Genomic DNA, 23,371 nt, shown 5'->3' with positions numbered 1-23,371 from the left:
AAACAAAAGATATAATTAACGGCCTGGAAAATCGCGGTATATACATTCCAATCAGTCGCCATAACGCTCTCGCTCTCAATTTCGCAAGTGCGCAATTACGCCATCGGAATTAACGTAACCCTATAACGCGCGATATCTACTACTACTACGAGAGAGAAAAGCCCGTCGTCGTCGAGGGGTAGTATAAAAAAAAGGGGCAATTTGCATGATAAGTGTATTATACCGCCGATCGACGCTATATATACGCATCAAGAGCGTACGAGGGAATAAATATTTACGCAGATACGTAATACGGAGAGATGGACACTGTTTTTTAAACGTCAAAACGCGAGAGAGTCCGTTGCGTCGCGATAAATAATAATGAAGAAATTTTCTTCGCACACACGCTCCTTTGTCTCCATGTATGCGATGCCTAACCGACGACCCATTTCCCGTCACCCGTGAAATCTACTGTCAGCTCTCGCCGTCTTGCTCTCTCTCTCTCTCTCTCTCTCTCTCTCTCTCTCTCTCTCTCTCAGAGAAGAAGTGAGCAATTTTTCTGCACCTGCTTTCCACCTCGTGTGCTTGCGGTGCTTATTCTCCCTGAAAAACACAAACTTGTATGCGTTTATCGCTGCGCATAAGCTTCTTACCGCCGAAAACGTAGCGATAAACCGCGACTCTTTACAAAATTCGAATGAGCCGTCTACGAATCCAGAAATGTTTACAAACGTTTACATACACTTATATAAGCAACAGTGGCAGAAGCGTCAAGGGGATTAACGCGATGCGCTTTTATTCCTGCGAGAGAGAGACTCGTCGCATACAGGCGAAGATTGAAAAGACCGGTAATCTCGCGACCGGCTGAATTCAATTTTACCATAATACGCACACACACACACACACACACAGGGAGCCGAGACTGCGGCTAAAACGTCAGGCGGAATTAGTTGTGAAAACTGTAGAAATGCAACGCGGACGCGGCGCAAAAGCAACAGGTGACGCCCACAACCGCGGCATCTACTACACCCACGCACTACACCTCTATCGCATATATATATATATATATATATATATATATATATATATATATACGCCTGACGTAACGATCGATCCGACGACACATTCCCTCGGCCGAAAATCGGGCGCTCATAGCTACATAGTATATCAGAGAGAGAGAGAGAGAGAGAGAGAGAGAGAGAGAGAAAGAGAGAGAGACACGTGTCGGAGAACACGTGCTCCGTGTATATTACACGCGCATATTACTCGGGCGGGCGAAGAAAAGGAAGTGTGATGGCATTATGCAATGGGAGAAAAACTGTCCCGCGATTGTTATGCATCGAATCGCCCTCTCGTGCTATACTCTCTATGTACACGAGAGCCATTAACATATTATGCGGACGTGAGGCCGCTTGTTCAATGCCGCGATAGCGCACCGGACCGACGCTGACGTTCGAGTTCTGCCCTCTCTCTCTCTCTCTCTCTCTCTCTCTCTCTCTCTCTCTCTATTATAAGAATTTTCCGAGCCACTTCGGGGATGGACTGGGATATTTATTCCCCTCGAAAGTGCACTGTTTTTCAAGAAGAAGAACAACAAGTTGATCCATCATGAATATCCCGAGAAAAATCCTTGCCTTGTGGGAAATTAGCGCCGCCTTCTTCTTCTTCTTCTTCACGATGTGCGTATAGAGGAGTACGTACTTAGGGCGTTAGAGCGCGAGGAAAATTCGATCCATGCGCGCTATATACGTGCCCCGACTTCGAGGCTGCGTCGGAGCAGCAGAAGAAGAAGAAGAAGAAGAAAAAAATACATACTCTGTGTGACGAGCATGCAAACGCGATTCAATGGAATTATCAAGTTCGCCTAGGATTATGAGTCATTTTTCGTTATACGCAGGGATTATTCATCACACGAGGCGGAAGTTGGATACAGACAGGGTTAGAATTGCTGGCATAATAATGACGTCAGTCGGCAAAGGGGATAGGGTAGACTCGAAATTGCGCTCGCATAGCGATTCGTTTGCGAGTCGGAGCGCTACACGCTATACAGATCCCACCACGTACGCTATATCGATATAAGTGTCAGGGGTCGCGAGGCATCACGTGTCGGCGAGAGTCTACTTTACGCGCTGCCCGAGGCCAGCAACGCGACAGTCACTCGCCGATCGTCTCACCGATCTCTCCCCCTTTCGTGCACACTATACAGCCTGTGTCAAGGGATCTCGCGAGTCTCTCGATCGTAAAAGTGCTTGTGTCGCCGGTGTCGTCGCGGCTTGTATGGACTGCGCGACACTATCGGCGTTATCGGTATATATCTGTGATTATTCTGTGCACCTCCTCGACCACTGCTTTCCAAGATGAACAAGAACCAGCTGCAGTCGGACTTTCTGCCGGCGGAGAACTCGGACAAGGAGAGGGACAGCTTCAAGGCGAAGATCGTCAGGCAGAAGCTGAGGACCGATGGCTCCGGTGAGACTTGCACACATATAACTTACACCCGCGCACGAGCTCGGTTGTTAACGTGTGAACGCCTGGATTTAATTGGATAGAGCGGTCTAATTAGCGGTGCGAGTTTTTCAAAAAAGTGATACGTCATCTGCAAAGTCCTCGGAAGGAGCTGCGCGAGAATATAATTAAGGTCCGCGGGCGACGACAAAGCCGCCCCGTAATTGGGGTGAATATATATATATACATATAGAAAGAGAGAGAGAGAGAGAGAGAGAGAGAGAGAGAGAGAGATGGAGAAAAGAAAGGCGAAGGCGGATGCAGCCACTTGTTTTGGACGCGGGTAAAGATCGCGAAAAATACGCGCTATAATTTGCGTTCAATATTCATGGGGCGGAAATTGATATACAACTCTTGTAATGTCGCTTTTAATCATCGCTCGGTGGAAATGTTCGGCGTGTAATTATTACGGCCGTGTGTATATTGGTATTCAATGGAAATTAATTAGCGGGTATAAAGCGCGAAATTAATATAGCAGGCCGTCTTCTTCTTCTTCTTCTTCTTCTTTTCCCTTATTGTGGAAGCGGACATTCTTTTCAATGATACTATATCGTTAATAAGCGAAGCTGTACAATGTTTTTCGATCGCTGGATAATTGAGTCGTCGGAATGTAATCACTCGCGCAATAATCGATTAATCATAATTCATACATCCGATGAATCATATCACGGGCTACAATAAATATGTAAGGAAAATCGATCTTTTTACAATCACTCGACAATTAAGTGACACGACGATGTAATCGTTGCTACAATCCTCGAAAATTAAATTCATAATTTTTTTTTATAAAATCTAAAGGCTTTGTTTCAACAATCATCAATAATTCATAAAAGTACAATAAACGTCGAACGACTTTTTTTTTAAAAATCGAACCAATGAGCCTCGGTTCACCGGAGCTAATGAACTCGCGTCGCGACGATGCTTACACGAATTTTTAAAATTCCTACTACCTTTGATCGCATGCACGCGCGCTTAACGAATGTGTATAAATTAGCAAGCGTAACTCGTGCGCGTTTCTGCTTCCTCATGCATAGAGAGAGAGAGCGCCGTCAGTCTCTGCACACGAACGTTGCACGATACTTTTTCACATTCAAAGATCCCCCGCGATTTATGCATAATCGCATATATCATATACGACAGAGCTCGAGCCAAGCAGACGATACAAGAAAAATTTCCCCAACTTGTCTCCCTGTCGAAAAATCCAACGACGACGATCGGCCGATCGTATATATTCATGCAACCGCACGTCTTCAATATTTATACCGAACGCACACCGGCATTGTATTATAGCTCGAGGATGTAAACTTATGCATATTCAGTTCCTCGTTGCGCGCTTTATACTTCTATTTCGAGCTCGGTTTAATTTTAGAAACTACGCGTATATTTTTTTATATAGTATATATCATTCCCCTCCAGACTACATACTCAATCAGAACCGCTACAGGAGTACCATCTACGAGGAGGCCTTTCGCAAGTCCATCGAGAACCCCGAGGAATTCTGGGCGGAAATAGGCCAGTGCATCGAGTGGAGCAGACCCTGGGACCGTGTGCTCGACAACTCCAACGAGCCGTTCACCAAATGGTGAGCTACTACGCGCGCGAGGACAATGATTAATATACAAGTTCGCCGGAATATTAAGCCGCGCGTAATTGGCCAACTTCGCAAAGCCAAACTTTCGAGGCGTTGTCGCGTGGAGCTTAACGAAGTAATAAAAAGTGCGCCGCGAGAGCCGCAAGTAGTACGACTCAGCGCGCGATCGGACGTAGATTCGTATAACAACTGTATAAATTTTAGCGCGAGAATTAGAAACGACGTGACGCCGCGGCCGACGTGAGACTAATTTGAAAAAAGCTCGCGCGTATGTAATAATGGAAAAAGTACGTGACATCTAGATTTTTTCCTGTAAATATACGTATAAACATTGTATACAACAGGTACGTGGGCGGAGAGACGAACGCCTGTTACAACGCAGTGGACCGTCACGTGGCAGCTGGCCTGGGCTCGAAAACGGCACTGATACACGACAGTCCGATGACGGAGACGGTGCGTCGGGTCAGCTACGCGGAGCTTCTCGACCGCACGTCACGGTTGGCCGGTGCTCTGGCCGAATTGGGAGTTAGCAGGGGGGACAGGGTGCTGATCTACATGCCGCTGATTCCTGAGACGATAGTCGCGATTCTCGCCACCGCCAGGCTCGGGGCTGTGCACTCGGTCGTATTCGGAGGTGAGTATTCGAGCGTCTATTTATAGACGTAGCTGCATTCGAGCTGATTATGTTGTGGCTGGATGTCATATAATATTTCATCGTTTAACAATGTTCGAAGTTTATACGCGTCGAACTAACTCGAACGAAAAGGCAACTATGTCGCGTGGTTCATTTTCGTCACTATTCAAAAGCAATAATCAGTTGAGGTAACGCCCGCCCCACAGGTTACGTCGCTAAATTAGAATTTTCAATCGGCGTTTCCTCGTTCGCCGAAAAAAAAAAACACGCAAAAACAAGCTCGCAAAAACTCGACCACTCTCGCGTGCGCGTTATGAGCACAGCCTATAATTAGTTTATATTCGCGAGATGCTCATTACGATAATCCAGAGAGCCTATGTGGACAAAAAACGAAAGGAAAATCAAACAACCGCAGTCTCGAGAAAAAAAAAATCGACTCGACCGCTCCGAATAATTAATTCTCGCCGCGACGATGAAATCAAAATAAACAAGCTCTCCCCGTCCTCGAGTTGTGTGCTCCTTTCTTTTTTCTTATTTTTTTTTTTTTTTTTTTTTTATCGCGATCGAATCCTCGCAGTATAACTCATCGCGCGCGAGAGATAAGCGCGCTTGTCTTAAATTAATGGCCCCGATGTAATTTCATCCCGCGGCTGCTGTACGTGAATGTGTGTGTGTGCGCGCGTGTGTGTGTGTGTGTAATACTCGAGAGGAGATTATCCCGAGGGCATATTAGACGACAGTCGTCGTCGCACCTGCGGATATTGCAAGTGCGAGAGTATTAGCGCGACTGTGTGCGTGTGTGTGTGTGGACAAAGAGGTAACCGAGCAAATCTCTCTATCTCCGCAGGCTTCGCGGCCAAGGAACTTGCGACGAGGATCGATCACGCCGAGCCGAAGGTCATAGTCGCCGCCAGCTGCGGCCTCGAGCCTGGCAAAGTGGTAAAGTGAGTTTCTCTTTCTCTGCATCATCATCATCCTCTGGAACTTATTGTTTTTCGTATACGTAACTAAAGCCGCCCGACGATTACAGGTACACGGACATGCTGAACGACGCGATGAATCTGATCTCGGTGGCGGCGCCCCACTGCGTGGTCTATCAGCGCAGGCACATCTGGGAGGCGCCGCTGCTCGAGTCCCAGCTCGACTGGGACGATCTGCTGGAACACGCCGAGCCGCATCCCTGCGTGCCCGTCGAAGCCAATCAGCCGCTCTACATTCTCTACACGTCCGGAACCACAGGTCACTATCTTATGTTCTTCAATTTTTCAGGGTTATCAAAGTTTCACGAGCTAGTTGATTGAAAATTCAATTTGGTCGAAAAAATCAGTTGCCCCCACGGTTGTGCAATCGCAGAGTTTGAAGTTCATGTTTAAATATTTCGCCATTTGAATAATGGCTCGAAATCGCGGAATTCAAATCGGCGAAATGTTCGAATGCGAGAGCTTCAAACTTTGGGAAGTGGTTGTTGCGTAAGCGAGGGCAACGAGGTGAAATATTTTTAATCGACTATTTGATATATTTAATCGAAATAAATGAAAATTTGGAAAATCAACAGATAAGCCAAAGGGTATCCAGCGGCCGATAGGCGGCCACATAGCGACCCTCTGCTGGACGATGAATGCGATCTACGGCATGGACAAGAACTCGGTCTGGTGGGTAGCCTCGGACCTCGGCTGGGTCGTCGGTCTCTCCTACATCTGTTACGGCCCTCTGCTCTACGGCGCCACGAGCGTCATGTACGAGGGCAAACCCGACAGGACCCCCGACGCGGGACAGTACTTCAGGTCGGAAATCTCTCCATATATATTTATCCGCCAACTTCTTCGTCCAAACGAAATTTGCTCTCGAGGACAGTTACCGAATAAGCCATCCGCGAGTTTCGCTAGTCTCCTTGGCGCGCAGCGATTGTCAAAGAAAAAATTATCGGCTCGCTTAGAACGTTTAACGCTATTTTTCTTCACAGGATCATAGACGAGCACAAAGTCAACGCGCTCTTCACCGTCCCCACGGCTTTCCGCGTTCTGAGGCGAGCTGATCCGGAGACGCATCTGGGAAGAAAATACTCGACGAAATCGTGAGTCGACTAACTCGATTTTGTGTACAAATGTATCCCATGACACGCGTCACATTCTTTATCTAATACAGCTTGAGGACGATCTTCGTGGCGGGGGAGCACTGCGACTACGAGGCGAAGGCCTGGGCGGAGAAGGTGTTCAAGGTGCCGATTCTGAACCACTGGTGGCAGACCGAGACCGGACACGCCATCACCGCGACCTGTCTCGGACTGGGCCACACCACCAGTCCGCCAAAGTACAGCACTGGAATGCCCTTCCCGGGATACTACGTCGAGGTGCTGAGGGAAGACGGAAGCAAGGCGGAACCGCACGAACTCGGCAGGATCGCCGTGAGGCTACCTCTGCCACCGGGAACCATGTCCACGTTGTACCACGCGCCGGGCAGGTTCAAGGAGATCTACTTCTCCAAGTATCCGGTGAGTTTGCGAATCGACGTGAATGTACGGGTGTAGCTTGAAGCGAATAAACGAGCTTTTCGCTCGATTTCAGGGATACTACGACACGATGGACGCCGGCTACATCGACGAGTACGGCTACGTGTTCGTGACGGCGCGCGACGACGACGTGATCAACGTGGCCGGTCACCGGCTCTCAACCTCCGCCCTCGAGGACGTCGTCCTTGGACACCCGGAAGTCGTCGACGCTGCCGTCGTTGGCGTACCGGAACACACCAAGGGAGAGATCCCGCTCTGCCTCTACGTCATGCGAGACCGTTAGTTAGCTCTAAGAGCGATGCAATTATTTTTTCACGTTCTCCAGCCATCTCAACGCGAGCTTTCTTACAGACTCGAGGAAGAGCGAGCAGGAGATCAACACAGAGCTGATCGCCCGAGTGCGGGAGCTCATAGGCCCGATCGCTGCGTTCAAAGTCGCCGCGTCGGTCAAAGCACTGCCCAGGACACGCTCCGGCAAGACCTGCCGGAAATCCATCGCGGACCTCGCGCGCTCGAAGCACGTCCAGGTAAGCTTTTCAGCCTGAAAAAGAAATTTTGTGATGTTTTGTGTACGTTCATTTTTCTCACGAGCTCGATTTCTTTCTTTCTCGTCTACGCAGATCCCGAGCACGATCGACGACCCAACCGTCTACAGGGACATCAAGCAGGTGCTGCAGAAGCTCGGCTTCGCGAGAATGGCACCGGATCCCCAGTAGAGAGACTTGCATAAACTAGACTAATTTAGCCAACATCACCGATAAACTTGAAGCTCTCTATGTGCTGGCACATACGCACACGTCTCATCGGCGAACCCGCGAGTGAAGGAAGAAAGAACACGATCTTATGTATTTTTTTCTGAGAAAAAAAGTTGATATTCTTACGATCTTCGTCGGATACACTAGAGTCATTTGTATAATCATACGTCAAATAACAAATATACAGGCCGCGCGCACTTGACGCTCAGTATTTCCTCCTCTTCTTCTTTCTTCCTTTCTTCGTCGTCGGCGCCTCTTCCGGCTCGATTTCTTGCTCGTCCTTCCGCTTCTGAGGGATCTCCTCGGACAGCTCCATCGGCTCCTCGGCCGGCTTGTCAGCGGCTGTACCCTCACTGCTCGAAGGAATACTGAAGCCCGGAATCTGTGGAGAAGAACGACGTTTCATAAGAGTGTACACGCTAACTCCTATTGTTAATTGTTAATTGTTATTATTATTATTATTATTATTATTAAATATATACATGTAGAACGGTGCGCGCATATTGATACATATGTATATGATATTTTATAATTTATTAAGCGAATTGTTGAACTTCAGAGTTATTGAATAAACAAGATTGTGAATTTCAGTAGACGATCGCGTTTCCTTCTGAAAACACACTTACCATTGGCTTGACGAGTTTGAAGACCAGCTTCTCGTGCTGGACGTTCGACCGGTCAAGGCTCAGCTGCACGACCACTTGATCGAACGAGCGGAAGATGATGTCGCCGCAACGCTGCGTGTGTTCCTCCTCGTCGTAGATGAAGGTCACTGGCGACGTCTCGCCCTTCTTGCTCAGGTACAGAGTACCCTCGAGGCCAAACTTCGGGATGAGAATCTGTAGCGCGTTCTTGCGCACGAAAAGAATGTAACCCTCCTCCTCCTGTACCTTATTCCTGAAGAACAACTGCGAGTGGAAAATTCATTAGTCGTTCCGTCGAAGCATTACAGAGATAGATAGAAATAGTAGAGAAGTGGATCCTTACGTGCGTGTTCAATGCCACGGAGGCCCTGCCGGCATACTGCGCCATTCGGTTTCTGTAATTGAGATTGTGACAAAGCGCGTGGCTTTTCTTCTTATCCAGCAAATCTGGGTAGGTGGCGTCTGCGCCTACGCACACCGCCAGCAGTCGATGAACTATCACGTCGGCATACCTATAGACAAAAATACACCCTTAAAATTTTCCCCTACGAGCAAAACAACAACAGCAGCGGCAGCTTACCTTCTAATGGGAGACGTGAAGTGCGTGTAAATTGGGCACGCCAGACCGTAGTGGAAGAACTCAGTCTCCTGCACCATACCGCTGGTAAAGTAAACCGCCTGCATCATACACCTGGTGGCGAGGATCTTGAGCATCGTATTGAAGTAAGGATTGTTCTCCTTCTGGGCAGCTTCGAGGGACTTGGCCAACTCTTTGCCACTGCTCGTGTTGATCTCGAAGCCTTGATGTCTGCCGGCCTTGATCAACGGGTCGAAGTTCACCTGAGGCGGCTCCGGGTGACGACGCAGCATTGCGCACTCGGGGAACTCCTCGAGGATCTTCTTGGCTACAGAGATGTTTGCCAGCAACATGAACTCCTCGACCATGGAATTGGTCTCACGCATCTGTTTGGCCTGGACATCTATCGGATCGTGTGTCTCACTGTCCACTTGAAAACGAATCTCCGGAGATGCCAACACCAGAGCTCTACGAGTCATAGAATAAATTGACATTTAATTGCCGTTCGTTTTTCGACATTTTACTCAATTCGAACACTGCTCACCCATTTTCCAAACGCCTCTTCTTCAACTTCTTAGCGAGCATATTAAGGTTCCTGAGGCTCTTGGCTACCGCGTCATTCTGCGTCTTGTCGTCGATCTTCAGCTGCGCCTCTTCGTAGGTCATAGCAGCTCGCGACAGGATAATCGACTTAAAGTAGTCTATGCTAATAATGTTGGCCTCGTGATCGATTTCCCAGACGCAGGAGAAGGCGAAGCGCTCCTCGTTGCCCCTCAGCGAGCACAGGTTCGAGCTGAGTAATTCTACAAAAGGCGAAGAAAATTCAATTATTTGCTCTATCTCCGTTTCCTCTCTTTTGTGCAATCCAATTATCCATTAAACGACGTAAATACGCACCGGGTACCATATCTATGCGCTTGTCAACAAGGTAGACGGTGGTGGCCCTGAGCGCGGCTTCCTTGTCCAGGGCTGTACCAGGACGGATGAAGTGCGAGACGTCAGCGATGTGCACGCCAACCTCGAGGTTTCCGTTGGGCAGATCGCGACAGTGAAGAGCATCATCGATGTCCGTGCAGCCAGGCGGATCTACAGAGCAGACGTCGATGTGACGAAGATCTCGTCTCTGGGCGACATCCTGGAAAAGGAGCAAAGTGTTTATTAGCGAGATTCTGACAGTTGACGGTGCGATCGGAACTTCATGGCTTGACAGTTTTTGGTTAATCGTGATGGTTTGAAAATTATCAAGTACACAAGGCTTACGCAGAATTTGGTTTTTGGTTTATACTTCGGCTAAATTTTAAAGTATGTCTGACTCTTTCGAGGGAGGACGTTCTTCCTGTGGAATCATCGAACGATTGGTGTCGCGATTGAAATCTTCCAGACCGACCAATCAGGTGAGGTTCGTAATGTTCAAGGTTTGAAAATATATTTTTTGTCAATATGTAATTGAATTGTAGACGGAACCGATGAACGATGCGCAGGACGTTGTCGAAAATTTGGAAGTGACGACCCACTCGGAGGAAATAAAAAATGTTGGAGAAATGGATAACCAAAATCTACCGACAAAATTCAAGGCGTTTTGTAATGTTATCGAACAATTGGTCAGTTGCCTGAAAGACGATGCCAAGTTGAATCGATACATTTACGAATATCCCGAGTACTGATTTAAATTTTGAGTTTTTTTTTATATTTTTAAGAAAAATGGCCTAAATAGTTGTGACAACAATTTCAGAATCTTGCAAAGCCGAATCAATAAAGATACAGAAGAATTACAAAGCTTGTTAAACGAAGTAAGAGAAACAGCCACGAGCATTAAAAAATTGAAAAGCCAACAAAAATGCGTAAAAAAAGAAGTTTCCAACATTAAAAAAACTATCAAACGACTTAAAGATGACGGTACGAACAACCACCGTTTTCTCAAACAAATTTCAGTTTCAGTAAACAAGGTTTCAAATCTTTTCCACAGAAACGCGTGAGCTAGAATCCTCGCTATTGCGCCTCGACAAGGACCTGTACAATAGATGGACGAAATCGCGATGGAAATCCGATGAACTGGAAGAGCTAATGTTCGACGTTCAGGAAAAGCTAGTAGCTCTGGAGAGTCTGAATAATTTAATAGATCGACAACTAGGAAAGAGCAAACAAAACTCGACAATAAACGAAGATCCGGAGGAAAATGTCAGTAACTCGGACCAACTAGTCCCGCTGACATCGTCAGCCTTTTCTTTCGAATCGCAAATTCCACTACCGCCACCTTGCCCGATGATACTACCGAACAGAATTGTTCCATTGACTGTGAATTCTCTGAATAGAAACAATTCCCGGCTTTCTTGGGTACATCGTAGAGTCAGGTAAATCCTTATGAATCTATCGTCAAAGTCGCAGTAAAAAATTTAAACATTTTTAGAGCCGAAAGAAGAGGAAACGTCACTGCGGTTACGACGAATACTGATAACTTTGAGAACGAACCGTTTAGTTTCCCTGTTAACGTAAACAATGATACAAATGAAGGTATCCTGGACAATGAGTTGCCGCCGTTGGAATTTCATTTGTCCAGATTCTCTTGTGATTCTACTGGTACGACTTCTAGCACAACGTCGAACGGTTATAGTGAGTCTACCACTAGCGAGATGATTTGAATGTTTTTCTTGTATTAGCAATAATCCAATAAACTACTAAAGCTTAAAACGTGTATCTTACACTTTCGGTGATAACCCAAGGTAGCTTTGGCAAGAAGCTCAAAACTTCATCTGAGAATCTACTATGTGGCACGTCGTGTTCCAACAGTAAGACTTCGTTTTCAGTATCCTTATCGCCAATTTCACCCAATGCGCGAACAAAGTGTCCCAGTGGATATCTAGAATTTCGAGGCCAGGAATCTATCGCTACGATGATCCGTTGCTTGCTCAAAGTCTCTGCCTGTCTTGTTTCAATTCTGACTTTTGGAATTTTTCTTTCGGCTGGTACGAAAAGATGCCGTGTGTTCTGAAAATAAAATTCGTTACTCAACGTTTGTCGATTACGCAGCTACAAGTTTTAGAATACGTGCATTACTTCTTTCAGAGCGCTGCGTTGTAATATTCCACAGTACTGTCTCCACTTTCGCCTGATGATTCCCACAATTCTACCTGTGGGTGTCTTCTCTGCAGGTGCTACTGTTTTGTTTTCTGTTAAAATTTTTTCGTCGTCCAATACATCACCTGGATCGTCCTCTGTTTCATCCTGCAGAATGATGTCACTAGGAGCTGACCACTGATCTTCTGGCAAAAGTTCTATGGCAACTGTGTCACCATCCACCGCTCTGTTCAAACCCTCCCTTCCTTGCACCAAAACCTGAATTTGGTCAATAATAATAATATAAATATTATTAAGATTCGTCAAATGTGCTAATAATAGTTATATATTGCGATACTCACGAATTTCTCAATGCTCTCACAATTGACACTTCCTTCCAAGAAATTTTCTCTGGATGCCAAAAATGTACCTTGCAGAAATTTGCCATTTTTAATACCCTCATGCAGCTGTGAAGGTGATAGATGACAAGGAAACAGTGGCTCTCGACCCTCTCCATCCAATACATAATCTTTTCTAGCAAGTTTATCAACGAGGAATCCTGCGTTTTCCAGTGAGCTAACATAATCTTTCACTAGAAAATGAATGTTTTGATTAAGTACAACTTTTTGAATTATCATACAGTTAAAATGGAATAAATTATTACTGGTAGCAACTGGGATCCCAGCCTCTTCTGCTTTGTTTTTGTTGTCCTCATCGTCAGTAAGTAAAATAGCTTTTATGTTAATTTTTTGTGCACTTAAATGAGAATTATACCACTTGGCAACTGTTCGAATAGCTCTGTCATTTCTGTCATTTACAATTTCTCCTGGCTTGCGCTCAATGTAAGTATCTCTGAAGAATAAAATAGATTAAAGTAAATAAAATGATAAACATATATGACATTTTGAAAATCCAGTACTATAAAAAGGACTAACTTATGATGTTCATTTACAAAAACATAAAACTTTCTACTAGGATCTCCAATAATTTCTTTGAGCTTCTTATAAACATTAGAACTTCTGTGTCGTACCTCTTCAAGTACAGTTTGTGGAATGATGACGTTGCACAAAATATTCTCCTCTAGAATATTTATCTAAAACATGAATAACAATCAAACAATCAAATAAGATAATAAAAAAAATTAGTAAAATAAGCTTGAATTTTTACCTGATTAAGTATAATATTCGTATCAAAAACTAAGTAATGAGGTTGGGAGAACAAACTGCTCTTAGCACCAGGATTCTCATCATCGAGCATAATATCCTTATTTCTACGCCCACACCTTTCACACGCTTCTGAGCCACACCAAATATCATCTCTCAAATAGTGTTCTCTCACAACCTGTAATAAATAAGCAATACATTCGGTTGGATTAAAACGCCGAAAAAAGCCATGTAAACAAACACTCGACCAACCTTGTAGATGTTGCCACCTTTGGTCTTTCGGTAGAAAGTCTTTGAAGTTAACATATTTGAATTCTATTATACAAAAATTCTTCCTGTCATCAATAGAGTATTTACACACGATTTAACCAAAACTAACTGACTAAAAAATCTCGACTTCCTGCACGTGTATTACGTCTGGATTCAAATCATGTTAGGTTATATTTTCGGGTGTCGTGCGTTATCATGTATATACATGTGTATATATATACCTTATATATATATATATATATATATAGTCAAGGCGTATATTATAGGGGCGCCACCGTTCAGTGCAGCACTGGCAAGAGCGCGTAATTTAGACTCACTCTATACGAGGTTTTCTTCATTTTTTGACCTCTTTTAGCTTACGTAGGTTCGATTGACGAGAAAATTTATTTATTTGATTTTTTATTTTTAATTTTTTTTCAATAAAACACAATAATATCATTATTATATACAATAGCTTGAATAACAAGTAAACTTAAAAGTTATACGCACAATTATAAACTTTTATAAAAATATATAAACATCCAAAGAGTATGTACGAAATCCTTTTATAAAAAACTATTCTAATATAGTATATACCTATATGCATGTACAAGTAAGGCAAGAGAATAAAAAAAAAAAAAAACACGAGTCAAAAAACTATTGACGGATGTACTTCGACATCGGATATTTGTCCTCGTACTTGAGCATATGCGTCTCCATCAAATCCACCTGCTTTCTCATATGCTTGGGCATTTCGCAATAAACATCCTCGAACATGTCTTTCCAGCCAGGCTTCAACTTCTTCTCCGCCGCAGCGATCGCTTCGATCACGTTCCTCTTGCTCTCCTTCGACAATTCCTCCTCCTTCGACTGATCCCACAAGTTGCAGGATTCCAAATAACTCCTCAACCTGAGAATCGGACTGTCGTTCGCACGTGAACTGATTTCAGTGTTCGATCTGTAAGCCGTACTGTCGTCGGACGTACTGTGATGTCCGACGCGATAAGTCATAGCTTCGATCAGCACCGGCTTCTGATTCTCCACGGCGTAATTACGAGCGTACTCCGTAGCGTTGTAGATGGCGAGAATGTCGTTGCCATCCACTCTGATCGTGTTTATTCCGTAAGCCGGCCCCTTAGCCGCGATTCCATCCCCGTTGTACTGCTGATGACTCGGAGTCGATATGGCGTATCCGTTGTTGCGACAAATAAACACGATCGGACAGGCCAAGGTAGCGGCGAAGTTCAGAGCTGCGTGAGCGTCACCCTCGCTGGCTGCGCCTTCGCCGAAGTAGCAAGCCACGCAGGCCTTCTTCCCCCGTAGTTTGATGCCGTAAGCTGCGCCAGCCGCTTGGGGAAGCTGAGTCGTCAGCGGCGAGGAGATGGTCATGAAATTCAAGGTCTTCGATCCGTAGTGAACTGGCATTTGCCTGCCCTTGTTCTTGTCCTCGTGATTGCCGTAACACTGGTTCACGAACTCCGAGATGTGGAAGCCTCGCCACAGAAGAATACCGCTCTCCCGATACTGTGCGTAGATCAAGTCTTCCGCGAGCCAGGCTGCGGCCGATCCTATTTGCACGGCTTCTTCCCCGAAATTCGTCATGTAGAAGGAGATGCGCCCTTGGCGCTGAGATTCGTACAAGATCGAGTCCATCGTGTGGAGTTGTAGCATGCTTTTGTAGGCTTTGACCAGGGTATCCTTGTTGATTCTCAAATCTTGGATTTTCAACGATTTACCGGAACACTCGTTGCTCATCACTTGATACGTTGGAATCACGGAGTTCGAGTCGTTGATGAATGACAGCTTACTCGTGTAAACGGCGTTTGGAATCGAGTAACTTCGCTGAGCATTCTTCACCAACTTCACTGGAACTTTACGAAACATCTTTGACAAATACATTTGATGAGTGATGAACGCCGAACGAAGTCGATTTATTGTCGCGTGAACTGGAAAAACGTTAACTTTTTAACGCAAAATACAGATATTATTGAAACACATATGTCATTACGGAGCGACTCCAAAACACTCCGAAGCTTCCCAAATATAACCTCAAACGCTTGTAAACGAGATAAGCTCGATTATTTTTCAGGCGACCCACGGAAAGATTAATTTATCGTGACGTTGCCGATCCCCCCATCACGACTGTGCGATAACACTTTCCGAGTATTATTGCAATGCCTATTTTGTTCTTCTAAATCATATTCGCTATTCTTTCATGTACTTATTATTTAGGTAATTTACAGTTTCAAGATTTTTTAAATAATCTCAACGATTAAGAAAAATGCATTTAAACAACTTTAAAATATCATTATATTATACTTAGGTGAAGTTGAGTTTAAATGATTGGCCATCATGCGGCGTGATTCAAAAACACAATAAAGTTCTCGAACATAACCTCAAACGCGGTGTTTTCATCGTGACGGCGACTGTCGAAGTACACTAAGTGACTAAGTACTTTATATATATGCGAGCGGCTAGATTCTGCGTGTTCGTGGCAAATATGGCCGGATTATCTGCTGGAGTGGAGTGTACTCCAGATATGAAAATGCACTTTTATTAATTATACCAAGAAAATAATGAGGTGGCAAGAGAAAGCGCCGACGCTGTCTTATGAATTTTCCATCGGCGAACGTATCGAAATCGTCACTAAATTATGGTGAGTAAGTAGATCTTTTTTGTAAGTATAGAGTTAAGGCTTAAACTGTGCAGGAAAAGTATGGAATACGAGTATTTTAATTAACTAAGTTTCACATCGCGATATTACTCTTAGTTTTCGTGCTAAGATTCTTATGCATAAGTATTGATTGTTTTACGTACGTATTCTTCATTGATTGACAGTCACTTTTTCCATTTCAGAAAAGTTTGACAGCTAGGCATGAAAGAAGAAAGGTATTGTTGACGCTCTTATTTGAAGCAGAGCAAGTCAGAGAACAGCCAAGGATAAAGCAAAGGTTGCATAATTCAAGGCTTTGTCTTTCATAAAAGTCAATTATGGCAGGCCCTGTGAGTGTGCCGGATAATTTAGTTAAGTGGGATTTGACAGACGATCCCTTAGCTCCTTTGACAGCGGATCAAAAGTTCAAGCTGGCGTTACTTGCAGATGAGATCATTGCTTTGGATCCAGTGAATTTAAAACCTTCTAAGGACAAGGCATTACAGGTTTGGTATATTGCTTGGAATAGTATAGAAGTAGTAAGAGAATGAATTAATTAAAATTTTATGTCCGGATTTCAGAATACTATATCAACAGAAAGTAGTGTTGAAAATGCTGCAGAGAGGATTGAAAGTTATCAAGAATTGCTCTTGTGCTATTCTGCACTTGAGCAAAAACACATGTCAGCTGAGGATGTCAAGTATATCTCATATCTTGGACAATTGAAAGCCAGGAGAGCAGAATGTCACGAGTTGTGCATGGAGATAGAGCGAGTCCTGGATGACTTGGCCTTGCTATCTAAGCAATACACATCAGTGTCTGAGAAAACCACTTCCTTACACACAGCCAGTGAGCAGCTAACTTCTGATCAAGAAAAACTCATCACGTTTGTTGAGAAAATAGCTGAACATATTAAATACTTCAAGGAAGTGGATTTCATAATGGATAAATTGGATGCTCCTACTCTCTCAGTCAACAGCGAGATCTTTTTCAATCTTTTGAATAAGATTGACAATAATATGGATTTCATGCAAAACAATCCCAGTTTCAAAGAGAGCAACACTTATCTAGTAAAGTACAGACACTGCCAATCAAAAGCGATAACTCTCATTCAGAACTATATTTTTAAGCTCTTCACTAGAGCCACAGAAAGCATTCTTAATCCTAAAGATGAAGGTTTACAGAAGAATCCCGATGCAGCACTGGCTTTGTTTTATGGCAGGTTCCAGTCCATTCTGCCAAAAGCCAAGCCAGTCATTGAACAAGTTGAAGCCAAATCTAGCAAACGCCAGGAGTATGAGAGCTTGCTATTCGAATGCCATCAACACTTCCTAAGCCATCGAGGTCTCGTTTTAGGTCCCAGTGTACAGAAAGGTCTGCAGTCCATCAAGAGCAAGTACAACGGGGATCACTGCAGTCTCGTGCGGCACTCCTGCTCGCTTTTACTGCACGCCTCCATCGATGAATACCGATTGTTCTATCAATTCTTCAGCAAGCCCTCGCCTGCACTATTGTCCTTCTCAGAGAGCCTCTGCACCTCGCTCTACGACACCCTTAGGCCCTTCATTATTCACATCAACCACCTAGAGACTCTTGCCGAAATTTGCTGTATTTTGAGAATAGAAATGCTGGATGAACACGTGCAGAACAACACTGAGCCTCTCCAGGGCTTTGGCAACGTTTGTCTACAACTGCTGCACGACGTCCAGGAAAGACTTGTCTTCAGAGCACACCTGTATTTACAGTCTGATGTGGCTGGGTACAATCCCTCGCCCGGTGATCTCGCGTATCCTGAAAAGCTGAAAATGATGGAGGACATCGCCGAATCCATCAGAGAAGATAATAGGCAGAAAAGCCAAATGAAAAAAATTTCGCTTTCTTCTCTAGAGAGCGGCAGCAGCAGTGGCAATGTCGTCGAGCCCATTTCAAGGACACACGTTATGGTAAATTTACTACCGATTCCGTTTAATCAAGAGTAATCGATTTAAATTTCTAATATAAATCTTCTTTTACAGGGAATAGACCCGATGTATCAACGTGGCTCGAATATGGGCAACTCGCCAGCAGATCTACACGGTATGTGGTATCCGACCGTCCGTCGCACCCTGGTCTGCCTTTCCCGACTCTACCGTTGCGTTGACCGTCCAGTATTCCAATCTCTTAGCCAGGAGGCGATCACCTACTGCGTACAAAGTATCGAGGCAGCGCGTGAGCGTATCCAAAGTCGAGCTACACCTCTGGACGCTGAACTTTTCCAGGTCAAACACCTGCTTATCCTGCGCGAACAGATCGCACCTTTCCAAGTCGATTTCACCGTTAAGGAGTACAGCCTCGATTTTTCCAAAGTTAAGAGCGCTGCTTTCGGCTTGTTAGAAAAGAGATCTAGATTGTTCACTCTGTCGAACAATGCATTGTTAGAGTTTTTACTGGAAGGCGCTCCACAGATGAAGGAACAACTCATTGACTCGCGCAAGCACGTTGATGCTAAACTCAAGTCGTCCTGTCAGAGGTTGATCCAGCACATTACCAGGTTGCTGATTGATCCAGTTGTACTTTTACTTGAGAGATCTAAGGCTTTACAACAGGTAAATAATCAAGTATCCAAGTACTGAAAATTTGAGAAATAAAATTTACAAATTCAATTAATGATTAATTATACTTTCAGCAGCAGGCACCTGCGAAAATTCTGGGCAGCGCTGAAAACGTAGCTGCAGTAGTCAGTGAGGCGTTGCGGCTAATCAAATTCAAGCTACCGGCAGTGCAGCAGTCGATGCAGCTCTACCTAGCGAATCGCGAAACTGAATGTATTCTATTCCGGCCGATCAAGAATAACATCGTCGCAGCGTTCGCTCAGCTGCAGCAGCTGCTTTCACAGCACTATTCAGGTGACGAGCTCCTGCTGATTGCGTGTCCTTTACCCGAGCAGGTCTCGGTCATGCTCAGCTCCTCTGCTCTGGCACAGGCTAAGGATCAACAGCAACAGCCTCCAGCAGCGACAGGTTTACCAGAAGCAAAGGATCAGGTCACGTTGGGAGACTTACAACAAACCAGGCAGCAGAGGTTGTCGAGCGTTGAAACACCACAGGAACTGGTGGCAAAGCAACAAGATGCTAGGATCGAAGGACATAAGTCCGTTGGTGGCATTGAAAACGTGTAGCTTTTGCGCTTTTTGCGGTTAAGAAACGCGGTGCTATTGAAAGTATCAAAGAAAATACGTGTAAATAAGGTATTTGTAGCTTCCGTGCTTCGTCTTGAGGCTATACTGAAGATTGTTTATAATGATATTCTATTAGACGTTTATAGCACAGTGTGGCTAAAATCCGCTGTTAAGTCACGCCTATCTGTGACTAAAGTAGTCCTTTTTTGCACCGAGTTTATCACACTCGCTACGCTCGTGCGCTAACCGCACGGTGCAAATAAGGACTACTTTAGTCACGAATAGGCGAGACTTGCGGATTTTAGCAGTCTGTGCTATAAAATTTTATACGATACTCTTGACTTCAATGGTTCAGTTTTACACGGCGCTTAGCGCCCTCACTACGCTCGGGTGTTAACTGCGCCGTGTAAAAAAGAACCATTTAAGTCACACGTATCGTAATGTACTATTATTTCTTATTAGGATATTTATAAAAATGTATAATTAAAATGTGAAGCAGGAGAACTTTTTAAATTAGTTTTTATTATTTAATGTAACAAGTTAAAGTTCTTTATACAAGAAACAGTATTTGTAAATAAACCATGTTTACAAAAAAAAAAAAAAAAAAAAAAAAAAAGTTGAAGGTAAAATTTCTGTAATAAACAGTTTCTTGTTATGAAAATTGGTTCCTACAATTTTTATGTTATTAGGGTATTTTGGAATCTCTCTTTACTTTAAAATATCTATATTTCATTCCGATTGTCTCATTAAACTGCTCCAACTTAATAATTAAAAGTGCGAAAATGTTTTTGTCCTTTTGGTACAAATGAGAAAAAAACTAATAAAATTAATGACAAAATAAAATAGGTGAAAGGAATAGCGAATTTTTGTTATTACGATAAGTTATATCTTGTGTATAATTGATGAAAAGTTTTGCTTATAGTAAGTCCAAGCTTTCGCTTTAATGAACCTGATTCAATATTTGCCAGTAGTTTATCGTCTGCTTGATGGAACGCTTGTGTCAGAATTTTTGGAGTTGGATATAAATCGGCAATTGCCATAGCTTTTTCAGCCGAAACTCCTTTTAATTGCAATAACTGGTGAACTAGCATTTGTTTAACTGTACGTTTCTGAAAGAAAGAAGCTCGTAAATTCTAATATTTCTAATAATACTCATTTGCATTAAGCGTTTTACATACTTTAGTTTTTACCGCAGCTTTATTAAATTCGTGAAACGCCATCAGTCGACCTGGCTGTACATCTTTTTTGGAGCAGCACCATAATTCTTTACCCTGTCAAAGAGTGATGTATGTTAAGTTCAATAATTAATTTTTTTTCATATTTTATCACATACTTCAAATTTGCTTGTTAACGATTTTGTCATTCTACTTAAATATCTCATAGAATCTCTATGGTCCTTGGTGAATTTAATAGTAAAATCCTCATGAATAAAGGAATTGACTGCTGCTTGGAATAAAGAAGTCAATGGTATTGAACCAGAAACAGTACCTCCATAATTTTCAACCAAGTAGGTGACATTTTCAATGCCTGATTGACGTAAACGGAACTAAAAATAAAAAAAATTAACTCAAAATAGTTTCTAATTTTAACACGCGTCACAAAACTTGGTACCTTTTGTTCGCGATACCTTCCATCTTTAATGCTACCACTTAAATCATCCATTCGTTTTCTCTCAACAATATATGGAAGAACGAGCTCTCTGTCTGTAAGTCTGCATCTTGCTATCCATAAAAAATCTCCAACCTTTAAACTTCTTACTTCATACAAGATGCCACTTTTGCTCAGTTCAGAAATTGTGGCATCATCTTTAGGTTTGGTTTTATTTCTAAAAATTATTTCTTTTTTTTTATCGAATAAGGCAAACAATTAATCGTTCATTGTGTTAGATAAAAAATGTTTTACCCAGAAGTTTCCTGTGTATCAACCAATAGTATGATATCAAAATTATTTGCCAGCAAAAAGACACCTTCAGAAGTCGTATCATCTACAGAATTCTTTTTTGGATGACTCTTCTCCACAACTTTTTCATTTCCTTTTATGGCTGTTTCTATTTGCTTTTGACCCTCCTTAGAAATATTTAAAGTCAACATAAAAATGTATCACTAAAATTGTAATAATAATGAAACATGCACTTACATCAACAAAGCCTTGGGAATCCATTTTATTATTAATTTCATTTAAAGGACCACGTGATTCTATAACTTCTCTAAAAATAAAATGTTGCTCTGTTCTTTTAACAGTAATCACAGATTCGGGATTTTCTTTACAAAATTTATCATAATCATCATCAGAATCGCTAGCAGACTTAGTGCTTGCTTTATGTAAAGTTTTGCTTTTCATTTTCTCACAGAAATCTAGTTTTGTATTTTCAGTCTCCTATAAAAAAATACATTATTGTATGCATGAATGTTTTTCAATTTTGAGCAAATAGTCTTACTTTAGTATCTCGTTCAAATACATCATCATCGTAGTCATCAAATAAGTTTACAATGTCTTGGTTGTTTAAATTTTCCTCGGACAGCTTAGATCCACTACTTTTAGACCTGCTATTTTTTGATCCATTACTTTTTGATCCACTGCTTTTAGATCCATTACTTTCTGATTTAGTGCTTTTAGATTCATTACTTATAGAAGTAGATGGTGGAGAAATCCTGTCATTTATATTTACACCTTCCTCCTCATCCGTTTGATAACTGGATTTACCTTCGTACAAGGATATTGCTAAAGCTAAACCAGCATCAGTCAAACTATATTTTGCTGGACAATTTTTTTTTACAACAAAATCTTTTTCTATAAGCGTTGTCATAGAACTCCATCCTGCATAATGCTGCAAAGCATTACTCTTCATTTCACAATCACAATTACTTTGGGCTTCTGTTATAATATCCTTCTTAAACATATAGCCTACATAACGCAACATAAGATCAATCCATTCATAATATATTCATACTAATCATTCGAAATCAAAGTATTTGAAAAATCTTACCAGGATAATTAGGCTCCAAGGACTTTTTGTACAAAGTCACTAAAATAGCATAAGCAGCAGAACCAACTTTGGGAATGTATGGCCTGCATATTATTGGACTGGTCACTACCTGATATCAAAATTTAGGTAGAAATATCAAACCAATGCGTACGTTTTCATTACACTAAAAATACCAGTTTTGATTGAATTTGTTTGAATTACCTTTTTTCCTGCATCATCCCCTTGTTTGGCTTTTGCACTCTGATTATCAATCTTTCGAACTTTCCCTCCAGCTTCAACATGGGCAAGAACAATTGGTTCTTCAGAAATTGGCGGTAGGTTGTTTTCGGCTCTGTATGCAGCCAGTTTTTTATCCAGCATGTCGCACAGTTTTGGTCCAAAGTTGCGAACTAAAAGACAAGTTTTTCCAGACTCAAAACGCAAAGGACATTGTCGGAGAGAAGCTAGGGCTTTCCCATAACTGTAGTGGATAGGGTTACCCGTTTGAATTGCATAATCCTTCCATTCTTCCAGCCATTTTTCGAATAAGGGTTTTAAACAAGGTGTGTGTCTTCTCTTCATAGCTAATCACAATTTAATTCATAACATCAAAATTCATTTTTTTATTTGATTAAATATCCGTATTTTAGATTGGTTTATAACCTATCTTACCGGTCTATAACGTTTGACAGAACATATAAAAAAGGCTGTGAATTTTTGGATTTTTGTTTAAACTGTTTCATTTAACGTGTAGAAACGAAACATTTACTCAAACGTTAAAAGTTAACTCGGGGAACATAAATATAATGCATAAAAATAAATTCTACTATACATTATGTATATATCTGTTGCTGACTGCGCTCAAAACATAAACAAAGCGCATTCCGATACATATATAAGTATATATTTTTAGAGCGCGGACCTCAGAGAAAGCCC

The 23,371-nt window shown here is 42.8% G+C and overlaps 6 protein-coding genes across 11 annotated transcripts; 3 read left to right on the top strand and 3 right to left on the bottom strand.

Moving 5' to 3' along the window:
* Positions 1–1,968: 1,968 nt before the first annotated feature.
* LOC100116884 (acyl-CoA synthetase short-chain family member 3, mitochondrial) lies at positions 1,969–8,566 on the top strand. The gene is made up of 11 exons (XM_001601218.6): positions 1,969–2,448; positions 3,901–4,066; positions 4,420–4,709; positions 5,557–5,653; positions 5,740–5,948; positions 6,265–6,493; positions 6,673–6,783; positions 6,855–7,200; positions 7,274–7,496; positions 7,570–7,745; positions 7,839–8,566. The coding sequence occupies exons 1-11, from the start codon at positions 2,337–2,339 to the stop codon at positions 7,932–7,934; spliced, it is 2,055 nt and encodes a 684-aa protein (XP_001601268.1). The 5' UTR covers positions 1,969–2,336; the 3' UTR covers positions 7,935–8,566.
* On the bottom strand, positions 8,065–13,956 carry LOC100114254 (exosome complex exonuclease RRP44). The gene is made up of 13 exons (XM_001601779.5): positions 13,664–13,956; positions 13,416–13,589; positions 13,184–13,341; positions 12,913–13,100; positions 12,611–12,840; positions 12,249–12,527; positions 11,895–12,179; positions 10,092–10,329; positions 9,739–9,997; positions 9,198–9,662; positions 8,961–9,129; positions 8,600–8,881; positions 8,065–8,355 (listed from the first exon to the last, which is right to left on the bottom strand). Exons 1-13 carry the CDS (start codon positions 13,715–13,717, stop codon positions 8,179–8,181), a joined length of 2,958 nt encoding a protein of 985 aa, XP_001601829.1. The 5' UTR covers positions 13,718–13,956; the 3' UTR covers positions 8,065–8,178.
* LOC100680266 lies at positions 10,361–11,882 on the top strand. 3 transcript variants are annotated; one of them, XM_016990202.2, is made up of 5 exons: positions 10,361–10,593; positions 10,652–10,851; positions 10,927–11,090; positions 11,161–11,545; positions 11,602–11,882. In XM_016990202.2, exons 2-5 carry the CDS (start codon positions 10,661–10,663, stop codon positions 11,831–11,833), a joined length of 972 nt encoding a protein of 323 aa, XP_016845691.1. In that variant the 5' UTR covers positions 10,361–10,593; positions 10,652–10,660; the 3' UTR covers positions 11,834–11,882. The 3 variants fall into 3 exon arrangements, with proteins under 3 accessions (XP_016845691.1, XP_003427809.1, XP_003427810.1); XM_003427761.3 differs by having other exon boundaries at positions 10,363–10,588; positions 11,161–11,528; XM_003427762.2 differs by having other exon boundaries at positions 10,363–10,588.
* A 111-nt stretch (positions 13,957–14,067) lies between the features above and the next one.
* Positions 14,068–15,755, bottom strand: LOC100116926 (2-oxoisovalerate dehydrogenase subunit alpha, mitochondrial). The gene is made up of 2 exons (XM_031922290.2): positions 15,672–15,755; positions 14,068–15,615 (listed from the first exon to the last, which is right to left on the bottom strand). Exon 2 carries the CDS (start codon positions 15,557–15,559, stop codon positions 14,318–14,320), a length of 1,242 nt encoding a protein of 413 aa, XP_031778150.1. The 5' UTR covers positions 15,560–15,615; positions 15,672–15,755; the 3' UTR covers positions 14,068–14,317.
* Positions 15,756–15,826: 71 nt separating this feature from the next.
* On the top strand, positions 15,827–20,315 carry LOC100116966 (conserved oligomeric Golgi complex subunit 3). 3 transcript variants are annotated; one of them, XM_016990200.3, is made up of 5 exons: positions 15,827–16,316; positions 16,517–16,819; positions 16,895–18,256; positions 18,329–18,898; positions 18,979–20,315. In XM_016990200.3, the coding sequence occupies exons 2-5, from the start codon at positions 16,652–16,654 to the stop codon at positions 19,468–19,470; spliced, it is 2,592 nt and encodes an 863-aa protein (XP_016845689.1). In that variant the 5' UTR covers positions 15,827–16,316; positions 16,517–16,651; the 3' UTR covers positions 19,471–20,315. The 3 variants fall into 3 exon arrangements, with proteins under 3 accessions (XP_016845689.1, XP_031778149.1, XP_031778148.1); XM_031922289.2 differs by having other exon boundaries at positions 16,054–16,316; positions 18,982–20,086; XM_031922288.2 differs by having other exon boundaries at positions 16,056–16,320; positions 18,979–20,287.
* On the bottom strand, positions 20,038–23,340 carry LOC100117001 (crossover junction endonuclease MUS81). Of its 2 annotated transcripts, XM_016987563.3 has the most exons (11): positions 23,108–23,340; positions 22,936–23,019; positions 22,658–22,845; positions 22,457–22,565; positions 21,908–22,374; positions 21,607–21,846; positions 21,373–21,536; positions 21,082–21,295; positions 20,804–21,016; positions 20,649–20,741; positions 20,038–20,579 (listed from the first exon to the last, which is right to left on the bottom strand). In XM_016987563.3, the coding sequence occupies exons 2-11, from the start codon at positions 23,015–23,017 to the stop codon at positions 20,343–20,345; spliced, it is 2,007 nt and encodes a 668-aa protein (XP_016843052.1). In that variant the 5' UTR covers positions 23,018–23,019; positions 23,108–23,340; the 3' UTR covers positions 20,038–20,342. The 2 variants fall into 2 exon arrangements, with proteins under 2 accessions (XP_016843052.1, XP_016843042.1); XM_016987553.3 differs by having other exon boundaries at positions 22,658–23,019; positions 23,108–23,309.
* Positions 23,341–23,371: the final 31 nt, after the last annotated feature.

The sequence above is a fragment of the Nasonia vitripennis genome, chromosome 1, assembly GCF_009193385.2.
Source record: "Nasonia vitripennis strain AsymCx chromosome 1, Nvit_psr_1.1, whole genome shotgun sequence".
Lineage (NCBI taxonomy): Eukaryota > Metazoa > Arthropoda > Insecta > Hymenoptera > Pteromalidae > Nasonia > Nasonia vitripennis.
Note: the sequence above shows the minus strand (reverse complement) of the source record. Positions and strands in the feature narration are given on the sequence as shown.